Consider the following 13,084-nt stretch of genomic DNA (forward strand, 5'->3'; position numbering starts at 1 on the left):
AGAGCTTTTGAGGAAGAGCTTAGTATATGTCTTGGATTCCTGCTAGGATATCAGTTCTGTATTTATCAGAACAGGCCCAGCTTTCAAATTGAGTGAGTAAAAATATTCTAAATTACTTTCTTTATTTGGTTCTTATTCAAGCCAGTTGATGAGAATGACTATATTGTAAAGATAGACCACATTGTTTCATGTTTTTGACATTTTCTGCTGTTGGTGTACCTTGTGATATATATTTTTTCAATATAAAAATGTGCTTTGGCTCAAAAAAGGTTTAAAAACACTGAAATGGACACATTTCTCCAATCTTGTGATCGTTTTCTTTTTTTTTAAACTGATTGGCCCCAAAAACTCCTGATTTTGTAAAGCCAATTTGTAATACTGTATAACATTTCTGAGTCCCACAAAATTGGGAAAATCAATCGCTTCTGGAGCAATAGTGAACACAGGAAATTATATATATATATATATATATATATATATATATATATATATAACTTGCAAGAAAGTGTCCACCATTTCAAGGTTGATGCAATAAAAACATTAAAATAAATATTGAAGCCATAATTTACTAAACATAGTGGTTCTAGCATAATGACTAAGTTGTGAAGTTCAACTGTGTGCTGAATTGTGATATACTATACTATATAATAAAAATAATGCAATAGTTATCCTGCGGTAATATTGTCTAGAGAATTTTGAAAATAGGGAAATTCATACAAATTTGGAAAAATTGTTCTGGAATTTAATTTCTATAAGTTGGCATCTTGACACTGTGTGGCATGTCAGTGGTGGCAATTTTGTCAGCAAGATGTGCTTATAAAATGCTCTGCCAGCCATATGCAGTGAGGAAAAACCCTGCAATTTTGCAAGTTCTCCCACATTGAAGTCATGGTGCTATCTGAAATTTTCATCTTAGGTGCATCTCCACTGTGAGATACATCTTAAAAAAAAAATATATATATATATATATATATATATATATATATACGGTAATTTGTAATTGTAATTTATATATATTTGTAATAACAATGTATGATTTTTTTTTTTTAATATATAATTTCTATATTACTACTGCAAATTAATATTTGAACACCTGCCAATCAGCAAAAATTCTGGCCCCAAAGGCCTGTTAGTACACCTATAAAAAGTCAACCTATACTCCACTTATTATTCTAAATCAGAAGCGCCAGTTTTTTTATCCTTGGCTGCATAAAGACAACTGGCCACAGCTCACAATCAGTCAGACTCCAACTACTAACATGGTTAAGACCAAAGGGCTGTCCACAAGACAAAATTGTCGACCTCCACATGGCTGGAAAGGGCTACGGGTTAATTTCTATAAGCTGCTTGGTGGAAAAAGATCGACTGTCCTAGCATATATCAGAAAAGGGATGAAGCTAAACATGACTGTCAATCTCCCACGGACTGGGGCCTCCAAGCAAGATCTCACCTCGTGGCGTAGCAATGATCAGAATAAGCTTTATTGCCCAAGTGTGTAACAACGCGCAAGGAATTTGTCTCCGGCAGTTGGTGCCACCCTGGTACGACATTCAGAACAAGGAGCAAACTAACAAGAACAAAGAGAAAGAGACATTCAGTTAATAGGAAACAATTCCTTATAAGAGTCACAGATGTGCAAGATGCAGACTAGTCTTCATTTAGAACAGTTAAGTGTGTCAATACCTCACATTATGTTAAGCTTGTCCAGAGTGCCCTTACCCATTTGCAGTTTTGGTTTTTGACCAACGCAACGACAATTGTGCAAAGGGAGCAGTTTAAAGTGACAAATCCTGCAATCGTCTACAGAATATATAACTAAAACTGACTGGACCAATAGAATATGAGGGTGTGTCCCAACAACGGCACAAGGCATCCATTCTTTGAAGCATGTGGGTGGAAGCATCAGGCTTTGGGGGTGTTTTTCCTGCAGATGCAACAGGACACATGCAATCAAGTACAGAATGACCACGGCCATGTATTGCAAAATTTTGGGGAACAACCTCTTTCCCTCAGTTAGAGAATTGAAAATGGGTCATGGCTGGGTCTTCCAACATGACAATGACCCGAAGCACACAGCCAGGATAACAAAGGAGTGGCTCCATAAGAAGTATATCAAGGTTCTAGAGTGGCCTAGCCAGTCAGTCTCCAGACCTGAACCCAATAGAAAGTCTTTGACAGGAGCTCAAACTCAGTGTTTCTCAGTGACTGCTCAGAAACTTGGCTGATCCAGAGAAAATATGTGTGGAAGAATTGACAATCTCTGCTGCAGTATGTGCAAACCTGGTTGAAAAACTACAGGATATCTTTGATCTCTAAATAAAAACAAAAGCTACTGTACCAAGTATTAAAATTGCTCTTTCACAGGTGTTCAAATACTGATTTGCAGCAGTAACATACAAATAAATAATTTTAAGAAATTATACATTGTAATTTCCAGAGTTTTTAAGATCGTCTCTCACACCAGGCGTGCACAAGATGAAATTTAAGGCCTCTATATATACTTTTTCCTCAGTGTATACTCAGAATTCTTCATTTATATTGATCCACTGTTTTTGTGGGTATTTACGTCAATGCAGATAATGTAAGAGCAGTATTTTATTTGGTGCCACCTTTTGGTTCACCTACATTTTTACCTTGTAAAAAAGCAACAGGAACCCAAACCTGTGGTGAAATCAGCCATGTTTACAAACCTATGTAGTAGGGATTACAACCACCGAAAGTTGACCAGGTGGTTTTAAACCACACTGTAAATTCAAACAGAAAGCTAGGTGATTGTTGTTGACCACTGCTAACTTTTTCGCCATGAGCCTATGAAAAGATTAAGTTGAGGAACCAAGTTGAGTCAGAAGAATGTAGAATGCATCATTCATTCAAATGCTTCAATTCTATCAAAATAGCTATGTACATTGTCATGCCTTAAAAATCTGTGCAACTAATATTTGTCTGATACAAATGTATTTTATGCTCTTGATTTTTTTGTCTTTCAGGCTTTCATGATCAGCTCCAGTCGCCATCAGCCTGCCTGGTGGTGGGAAAGGTTGTTAAAGGAGGAACAGGACTTTTTGAGCTCAAACAACCCCTGCAGTAGGGCCGACGCAGTTTTGGGCAATCACGTACAAATATAAACATTTTAGAGAGTTGTGCTTTTCATTGGACAACAGACACTTCTATCGACATTACAGAGTGACACATTGGTATCAAGACTCCCTTTGGTTTAAAAAAAAAACCTGTATTTTGACATTAGTTTGAATAACGAGATAAAGTGAGTTTGTACAGCATCTACCCAAGATTGTGTTCTGTTTTTCGTCTTTTAAGAATAATTTTTTTTTTTGTCTTGCTTTTTTACTTTTCTGCAACTTTTTATAACTGCAGAAATGGTGCTAACAGGACTCTTGAACGTTCACTGCCATTGGCTGCTTTAGAAGTCAAATGTGCACGTTTACTGGGAGTGGTGGAAGTGAATGTTGGTCTCTTATAGCAAGACAAGGTTGGTAATAACCTGTAACATTTTGGATAAATGTTACTTGTGAGAATTGTTTGAATGAACTCTTTGTACTTGAGTCATTTATATTAAGAACTGATATTTTTACTCAATGACTGATCAACATGCCACTGTATTTTTAGTGTTCCCCGTTATTCACGCAGGTGTAAGAAATGTAATTATGTAGTGAAAATTCGTGAATAATGGATTCAGTATTAATGCGCACTGGTTACACTGTCAGCATGCATATGATGGCGTGCACGAGGCAGTGAGGAACAGTTGCATTTGACATCTGTGAGCAGCTGAAGCTTTGATAACCGTACACACTGCCTATGTCGTCAGGTCATACTGACGATGTTGTACACACGGAGTTGCTGTGTTTGATTTTAGTTTCGGTGTGACACTGAGTGTGTACAACATCATCAGTAATGACCTCCCGACACAGGCAGCGTGTGAGGCAATGTAAGCTTCTTTTGCTTACAGATGTGAAATTAGATTGTTCCTCACTGGCTCGTGAGCGCCATCATTTGATGGCTTTCATACACGCTTAAACACTTGCTGGCATACATGCTAACAGTGTAACAGAGCACAAGATGCACCACATTGTTAGGCACCATATCTAAATTGTGGCCAATCAGACAAAAGGCAGTCTGCCTTTGCAGGCCAATCAAAATGACTTTTGGAGGGGGGGGCATAGGATTGTTTTTGAGTCAAGATAACTGTAGCCGAACTGAATTGTGACCATTTGAAAAGTTTGTCTAATTTAATTTCGCCTAGTCCAAACTGAGTAAGACATCAGTTATCTTCCATTTCACCTAGGATCGGTGAGATCACTTTGGCCATTCAGGTGTTTGGTGTTTTTATTCCAGAATTTATATGTGGAACAGGAATTCTCCCTGTTAAAACTTCCATTCATCCATGCTCTCTTCGGCTTATCCACAATAGTTATCTAAAAAGGGACGTATTTTGAACTGAGATGAATTTAACATATTTTGATCTTACGACAATAAAATTGGAGCTCTTTCAAACTGGAGTCAGAAATCCACAATTGTTAGAGATTTAATGCAATGACGCAAATGAAAGGAAAAGGTGACATTTGTTCCAGGCGACGTGAAATTGTTGTAGAGAGTAAGCGGTAGTAGTTTCGGATATCGCAAATATTCTTCTTGACAATGCCTGTGGTCCCAAAACTGCAGCCAGGAATCAGCCTCGTTCTCCCACTGAATAATACTAGGGTGTGATTGTGTTAACGTCACCAGGCCACAACGGGCAGTGACGACAAGGAACTAAGTTGGGCAGTTGGCAGGCAAAAAGATAAATAAAGATCGCGCACGTTGAGAGACACAAGGGACTCACGTTTATTTTATTTAGTAACGCAACATGGTGTCAGAAGTGGGGTAGTTAGCGTGGAGTGGACCTAACGGAGTTTCGTTTGGACGGCGGTGGAGAAAGGATGCGCTTAGGAGGAAACATGACCGGCGGAGCCATAGCTCCTGCCCGGGTGGACAACGCGCCACAGCAGCCGATAATTGCCGCCAGACCGAGCACTACCTTCAACATCCAGCCGCCGGAGCCCTTCGACTTTTCAAAGCCGCAGGAATGGGGGAAATGGATACGGTGATTTGAAAGATTTCGCCTGGCAAGTAACCTGCAAGCGAGCTCCGAGGAGAACCAAATAAATACGATGATTTATTGCATGCGGGACGGGGCAGAATACATTCTGCTTGGATGAAACCTGTCAGACCACAAAAGACATATACCAAGGACTGAGAGGAGGATTCCAGACGTTCTTTGTTATGAAGAAAAACGTTATTCATAAGCGCGCCAAGTTCAACATGCGCTACCAGAGAGAGGGAGAAAGTATGGATTCGTTCGTCACCGCATTTCATGCCTTGGCAGAGCATTGTAACTACGTGGTGTTGCACCAGAAACTGATCAGAGACAGAATTGTGCCGCCGTGCTGAATAAGAGGTTGTCTGAACGCATGCACCTGGATGCGGATCTCACTTTGGATAAAGCCACACGAATGGCACGGCAAAGTGAGGAGGTGAAGAAACGGGCCATCAACAGTAGTCACGCCACCCCAGGGAACCATCATCACCTCACGCCCACGAAAGCCTCGCCGGACCACTGTTTTACCCACTCCGGTGGAGCCTTCCCCGAGGGACAATTCAGATCAACTGACAGAGGAACCGCCGCCGCAGAACCTTCTAGAGCCACCAGCTAGCTATTCCTACTGTCAGAACCAGGTCCGGGAGGACTGTAAGGATTCTAGCAAGGTTGGATTTATGATTTTGTTTAGAGATAGAGACAATGCAGGGTCTCAAAAAAGAAAATGTTGAAATGTGATGTGATTCATGCTATGTTTTTGTAATATAAATGTTTAGTTGGCTGCAGGATTGTTGGTTGAGTTGTCGATTTGTTGAGGTGAATTGTTGAAGCTAAAGCTAAAATGTTGTTTGTGTTTGCTTGACAGGGACAGGTAGAGATAGGAGCAGACCTTCCAACCACGAGGCAGAATAACCCTCAAGGTCTGTTGAATCATTGGCAGTTTACCCGCTGATTCTAGAAAAGGGAGATATAGTGTGATTGTGTTAACGTCACCAGGACGCGACTGGGAGTGACGACAAGGAAAGAAGTAAGTTAGGCAGTTGGCGGGCATGAAGAAAAATAATCACGCACGTTGAAAGACACAAGGGACTCACGTCTCTTATTTAATAACATGACAAATACCAATTAGAGATGCATTTTTTTCCCAGTCTGGCGTGATTGTGATCGATCGAGACTTGTGCATCCATTGAACAGAGTTATATAACACCCATCTGCGGTCTGTACCCTACATGAAACCCCTCTCTCAAAATAAATACACTTTAAAAAAAAAAAAAAGAATGCGGGGCATTTAACCAGCGGTGGACCAATGATGGATTTTTTTTTTCAATGCAAAGAAAAGGCTGTCTCATCTGTCAAGAGGCGGTTGCTATAGTCAAACTACAAAGTGCGCCGATACTGAATCCCGTCACAAGGACAAGAACGACAGCTTGCAAAGTCAAATGTGAACTCAAGCACACTTAAAGCAAAAACGTGGGCTGTTAGCTCGGCACATTTATACCCTAAGCTCAGATGAAAAACTGCCCTCCATTCTCGCAAGCTTTCGTGTTGCTCAGCTGAGAGCAAGCAGAAGTGAATTTTTCACTGATGGAGAATTTGTCAATCAGTGTTTGAGGAGGAGAGAAAGAAATGCCGTCTTTAATGTCGTGAGCCTGTCAGCGACTAGAATCAAGACGTATTGAAGAACTCAAGGGTAAGTATATGCCCAGCTGCAGCAGAAGATGAAAGAATTGGACTGAGAGCACGGACGTGCAGGACACAGCGCAGCTGCTCCTTTTTAATCGTGGAGTTAATGCAAATTTTGAAATGTGCGAGGATTTCGTAGCCATCCAAAGTCTCAAAGGGACTACGACGAGGGCAAAGTATCCCAAACCATGGAAAAGAGCTGGACCGACGACTGATGGAGCTCCGAGTATGGTGGACGTGTCTCGGAGTCTTATCGAGCTCCTTAATTTAGAGATGGAAGAACGGGGTCTTACCTTCCCGCTACAGGCCCACTGCCTAATTCACCAGCAAGCCAAAGTGTTGAAGTGGGATTCTCTCAATAAGGTTGTGGCATCATGCGTAAACTTCATCAGAGCAAAGAGACTTGGGACAATTCCTGTCTGAACTGGAGTCTGCATACACAGAGGTCCGATGATTGATGAAGAGTTTGGAGGTGTTTTAACGACCTGCTACCGAAATAAACACATTTCTTCATTAAAAAGAAAAAAACGGCCTCGAGCTGATCGACCTGTAATGGAAATGGCAGCATGCATTTTCAATAGATGTGGCCGAAATCCAGAACAACCTGAACTTTCAGTACAAGGCCAGGGGAAACTAATTTGCGACATGTATTTTCACATATCAAAGCATTTCAGGTGAAACTAACGCTGCTTTTTGGACAAGTGAAAAAGAACTTCATCCATCTTTTTGCTCCCCCAAACCCTCGCAAAGAATCTAGCGCCCCGTTCCAGTCTGAAAAGTGTGTGGAATTAAGCACTGGAGAAGCTCCAGGCAGAGTTCACTGTGCGATTCCGTGAACCTCATGTTAATAGAAAAGATATCCACCTATTCCGGAACCCCTTTGTTTCCAACATCGACGAAGGCCAGCCTTCTTGTCAGTTTGAGTCGGCGGAGCTCCAAAATCGTGACGTCTTGAATGAAACGGTCTCAATGACTTTTATGCCGCCCTCCCAAACGACACTTGCCGTAAGATTTAAAAAAAAAAAATGCAATGATGTCCTCACTTTTTGCAGCACGTATATTTGTGAGCGAATCTTTTCACGCATGCAACACCTGAAATTCTGATGAAATCGAGATTGACAGATGAATATCATCATGAGTGTTTCAAACTGGCTCCGACAAAAATGGAATCTGACATCGAACTTCTCATGAACTTCTCACCAGGCAGAAACAGGCCCACATTTAATTCTGATGAACATATATATGTAAGCTTAGTTTTCTAACTTGAACGATCATTATGTCAAAACAAATATAATCATAATGAAATCTACTGGAATAAAATCAGTTCGGTCTTAGCCTGCTTGCACTGTGAAGTTGAGAGAGAACTGCAAACTTAATGTCTATAAGAAAATGTTCCATGAATGTTCTTTTTCATTGAAAAATCTGAAAGGGGTTATTTGTTTATTTCATTAATATTTCATTAAAAGTGTTATTTTAATATTTGTTTTGGTCGGCTTTGTGGAAAACATGTTTGCATTTAGACACCCCTGCGATGTTCACGCCTTTTGAATGGTGTGTCATAATCTCGCGTGGTTTTGCGTGCTTTCCCGTGGTTTTGCGTCATGCCCCAATCAACTCGCGGCCGAATCGGCGAAGAACGAGACGTAATGTTGCCGGACCACTAAAATTACGTTCAATTATCTCAACTAGGAACAAACTCGACACGATGCAGTAGTGGGATCCGATGAAAGGTATGCTAAAAAAAAAACACGAAACTTGCTCAATCTCCAATGTTGATGTTGCATCTTGAATGAAAACGCAGCGGCGGTTCTCCGGGTATCTGTTGTAATGACGCAAATGTCAATGTGGCTCTTCAACACGAGTGGAACATTTCTCATGAAGTGTTTTATTAGGACTCCGTCTTGATTTGTATGGATGATATATGTTTTTTTACGACGTCCAGGCCGTGGCGTTTTCAACAATTTCATACCAAAACACGAGCCATGCGTGCTAATGTGCTTGTACTCGACAACACAGTGTATACACTATATTAAACGCTTCAACACAAATTGAATTAATTAAAAAGACTCAAAATATTAGTTTTTTTAATGGACTGTCGCTCATGAGGGAACGAGGAAAAAACACTTTAATTTCATAGGCAGATGAACAAGATTGGCGCTACAAAATGACAGATGCAGACAGGTCAGTAGTCCATATGTAATTTTTCAGGCAAGGTGTCACCTTCTGAGTGCTGCAATGCCGCACAGCCCCCACCCAGAGACATAACATCCAATATGTAGTCCAGCAAGTAAGAAGGGAATCAGCGGTGTCACCGAATCTGCTCCGCGATCACCCGCCCAAGCTTGTGTTGGAGGAGACTGGTCTCCCTCAGTCTGTTCCTCGAGGATGCCCTCGCTCGCAGGTGATACCTGTGGTCGATATGCTGCAAGCCGGTCTCGGTGGAGGACTACCACCGAGTTTTTTTTTTTTTTTTTTTTTTAAACAGCCTACTTCAAACATCACATCTGACATCTCTGGGATGGTGCATGGTCCCCACCATGTTTCATGAGTTTGGGAAACAAGCCCCTCGTCTCGCTATAAATCCAAACTTTTGCGCCCACTTCAAAGTCTTCCCCTCTGCAGCGCACATCATACATATGGATGTAAATGTGTGCCCCTAGGGTTTGAATTAAAAATGCCACTGAAAATTTTATGTTGTAAAATTCACATTCTTTTTCCAAACTGATCACATTCAATAGCTGTATTTCAGTTTAACCTTTCAATGTGAATAAATGTGCCACATGAAAATTTCAACCTTTAAAATTCAAACACAATATTTCCAGTCCCCTCAGATTCAACTGGCTACAATTCGCTGTCTGCAATTCACTGTCTAATTTCAGTGTTAAGAAGACCTGAAGTAACCCTGCCTTCTTAAAGGTCAAGTGTCGTCCCTATAAACATTTTAAAATAGACATTGAAATGAAAAATACACATAACAATATTCACTTGAATGTCCATACGAAAAAATCAATATGACCGGGAGCGCATCATCCATGCGCAAAGTTGCGGAAGTGTCACTCGACATCCAAGTGGTCCCCATATTGGGTGCATCTATTGTCCGTGACGTCACCCCGGAGATTCGCAATTGAAAACACGCTGTGGCCCCTACTATGGGACATGCCCCTTCAGATACGGAAGCTCTTCGAATAAGAGAACATCTCACAATCGAGTGAAGTGTCCAGGGCAATATTACCCTATTGTTTTGAGTCATATTTAGATGATATGTGGATTAGTTCTAATAACAGACTCCCAGATAGTATGTATGAGGCAGCCTGGCCGAAGTCGTGCTCATTCGCGAGGGACGGCTTGGTCGGTGGCTCGTCTGCCCATCTACTATGAGACACGGAAGCTATTTTCAAAGAAGAGAACATCTCACAATCGAGTGAACTGTCCGGGGCAATATTACCCTATTGTTTCGAGCCATATTTATATACATATTTACATATTTCAAGCAATATCCAGCAATGCAACGAGCCGTCATTTTGGCCAACACGAAGGAACAACGAGCTATCTTCCCACAGGTAAAACTAATAGGAACAAACAAGTCCGCTTGAGCGCACTACTTCCTCCGTCACTTCCTGGTTCTTGTTTTCATGGCGGGAGTTACAAAAAACCATACACGTCAAAATAATGTTTTGTGGTGAAAAAACAGATGGGTCCATACTGCCTGCTGTTTTTTTCATTAATAACATACTAAGAATCATACATTTCATGACACTTGACCTTTAAAGGAAGACTCTCCCCAAAATTATAGGAATGGGAGCACACATTAAAAGTTTGTAGATGAGGTTTCAGTGTTTCTTTTAATGCGAGTTATCCACTGATTTCCCCAAGAAACATCCTTAAATTGGAAAAGTATTATCAAAATTCCTCTCTCGCTCAGACATTCCAATGAGCCCGGCTGGAAACCTGACAGTGTTTGCCACGCCTGCAGTGCTTCCTGTTCTGACGCCCCCATTCCTCGTGGATACGTTTCACCGAACAGAGACCGTCCACTATCGGCATTTTGTGGCTGATTTTTGTGAAAAATAATTACAAAAATAGCATAATGTACAATGTTCAAGCCTGTGAGTTTGAGCCAGAATACACACAGGCGGAACTTAACGTGTTGGAGAAGGACGTTGGAACTGATGACGAACAATAATCCCATTATATGGACGTGAAGATTTCTTTGATTCTTTTCTGAAGAGTTGGTTTAAATGTAGAGAATATACACCAAGAGTGGCCAGACGTTTATACCTCAAGATCTACTTTTCAAGCAAATAACACAGGCACGGGGAGAACATGCAAGCGCCACACAGGCGAGTCTGGGATTGAACCCGGGACTTCACAACTGTGGAACAGATTAGGCCGTTTACGTGTAAAATGTGCTTCTACTTACAAAAAAATTCACATTACCCACGCCATTTCCGGAACGGGTTAATTCGTAAGTAGAAGTACCGTTGTACTGTTCTGTTGAAACCTTGACAGAATTGCCGTTCAAGGATGTCACTCGATGTCACAATGAACGTTTTACTGCCGAGATACCTTCAAGGTCCAATGAGAGCAAAGCTCTTTTACATAATTAGAGTAGAAATATCAGCGAACCAATCAGAACAAATTTTATTTACATGTCAAATATCAGTGAGAAGTCCATCTGTCTCAAATATCTAGCCGAAAAGACGAGCTACAATATCTTAGAAAAGGGCATCCTCTGCATTTTGAACCCAAATTATTATTTAACTGGGGCCCTTCAGAATAAATATGTAAAACAGGTGAAAAATGCAACAATTTCTGGTCCACTTCTTAATCCTAAAACAATGGTCCTCAAGATTTTAGATGACTTTTTCATCTAATTTAAGTTTAAATCTTCCATAATTTTTTTCCCACCTAAAAAGTCGTATTGTTGGGGTGGCATTCGTGAATGACAGGCTAGTACATCGGCCTCACCGTTCTCAGGGCTGGTGTTCAAATCCCGAGCTTGGCTATGTGGTTTCTATGTTCTACTTGTGCCTGTGTGGGTTTTCTCCGGGTGCTCTGGTTTTCCCCACATCCTAAAAACATTCGTGGTAGGTTGATTAAAGACTCTAAATTGCCTGTATTGTGAATCTGTGCCCGAATGTTTTTTTTTTTTTTTTTCTTAATATGTTCCCTGCGATTGCCTGGCAACCAGTTCAGGATTTACTCCGCCTCTTGCCCTGAGATAGCTAGGGTAAGCTCCAGCACGTCCGGGACCACTGTGAAGATAAAGCGGTACAGAAAATGGATGGATTGATGGTATCATTGGAAAGCTTCCTAAATGCAGACATTGACAGTATATAACAATGTTTTAGTAAATAAAAGATAAATTGGAAAATTTGGCATTCAAACCATGGGAAAAAAATGGTGAGAAACACTCAAATTGTTCAAATACATACACAAATAAATATAGCATAGTTCAAATTAATTTGTAACGTAATGAAATTATGTAATGTAACAAACATTCTATAGAAATCTACAAAAACATGAATAACAGTTGGGTGGAACTTAATTAAAAGTGTTCATAGTAGCACACTCTCCCATCATAAGAGGGGCACGCCCCCAGTTTGAAAACCACTGCCCTAGGCCATCATTCAATGATGGACTTTGTGGTTGTGAAATCAGACTTGCGGGCTCATGGCGTTAATAAAGAGACAAGACGAGCTCTCGACCAATAACGAGCTGGTGGTGTGGCTGTGATGGTGGCGGAAGAAGCTGGTCTCACCTGGCAGACACAAGCGCATTGTGAGCATCTGGTAGAGTCCCTGTTAGAAGTTTCACGTACCCTCTATGACCGAACTTTCGGCTATCTCTGGGCCTGAGAGCATCCACGAAGGAGATTGGCAAATATGGTAGTGCGATGTAATAGTTGGCCCTGAAGGTGCTAACTAATGTTTTATATTGATAACTGTAATGGATAGAAAGCCACTCGAGTTATTGCAGGGCTTGAGTGATGTGGTAAGTGGAAGAGGTCCTTGTGAGAAGGCAGCAGAGTTATGGAGAAGCTGTAGTGTTTGTAATGACTTGTGGGCAAGACCAAACAGTTGAGAGTTGCAATAATCCAGGGAGGAAGTGACAAGACAAACGAATAAAGACAACAGCAGTGTTGAGTGTGACGGATAGATGGAGCTGATTGTTTAAAAAGGGAAAATATGCAGACTGACCAATGTTGTTGTTGATGTTATGTGTGCTGAAGGACAGTGTGCTGTTGAGGATCGTATCTTGTTTATGCATGAAGCACCCTGCGACACCTTTGACATTTAAAGTCAGGCA

The 13,084-nt window shown here is 41.0% G+C and overlaps 2 protein-coding genes across 2 annotated transcripts in view; both read left to right on the plus strand.

Annotated features, from left to right (window-relative positions):
- polr1a (RNA polymerase I subunit A) overlaps positions 1–3,278 on the plus strand; it is an 85,365-nt gene extending 82,087 nt beyond the window's left edge. The window contains exon 37 of the mRNA XM_061834946.1: positions 2,988–3,278. Coding sequence (XP_061690930.1) covers positions 2,988–3,088 — 101 coding nt within the window. The 3' untranslated portion in view covers positions 3,089–3,278. The remainder of the gene's footprint in view (positions 1–2,987) is intronic.
- A 5,083-nt stretch (positions 3,279–8,361) lies between these two features.
- The window catches only part of st3gal5 (ST3 beta-galactoside alpha-2,3-sialyltransferase 5), a 28,604-nt gene continuing 23,881 nt past the window's right edge, over positions 8,362–13,084 (plus strand). Inside the window, exon 1 of the mRNA XM_061835237.1 lies at positions 8,362–8,505. The gene's annotated coding sequence lies outside the window, so the exon portion shown is untranslated. The remainder of the gene's footprint in view (positions 8,506–13,084) is intronic.

Source organism: Syngnathoides biaculeatus, chromosome 11 (genome assembly GCF_019802595.1).
Source record: "Syngnathoides biaculeatus isolate LvHL_M chromosome 11, ASM1980259v1, whole genome shotgun sequence".
Taxonomy (NCBI): Eukaryota; Metazoa; Chordata; class Actinopteri; order Syngnathiformes; family Syngnathidae; genus Syngnathoides; species Syngnathoides biaculeatus.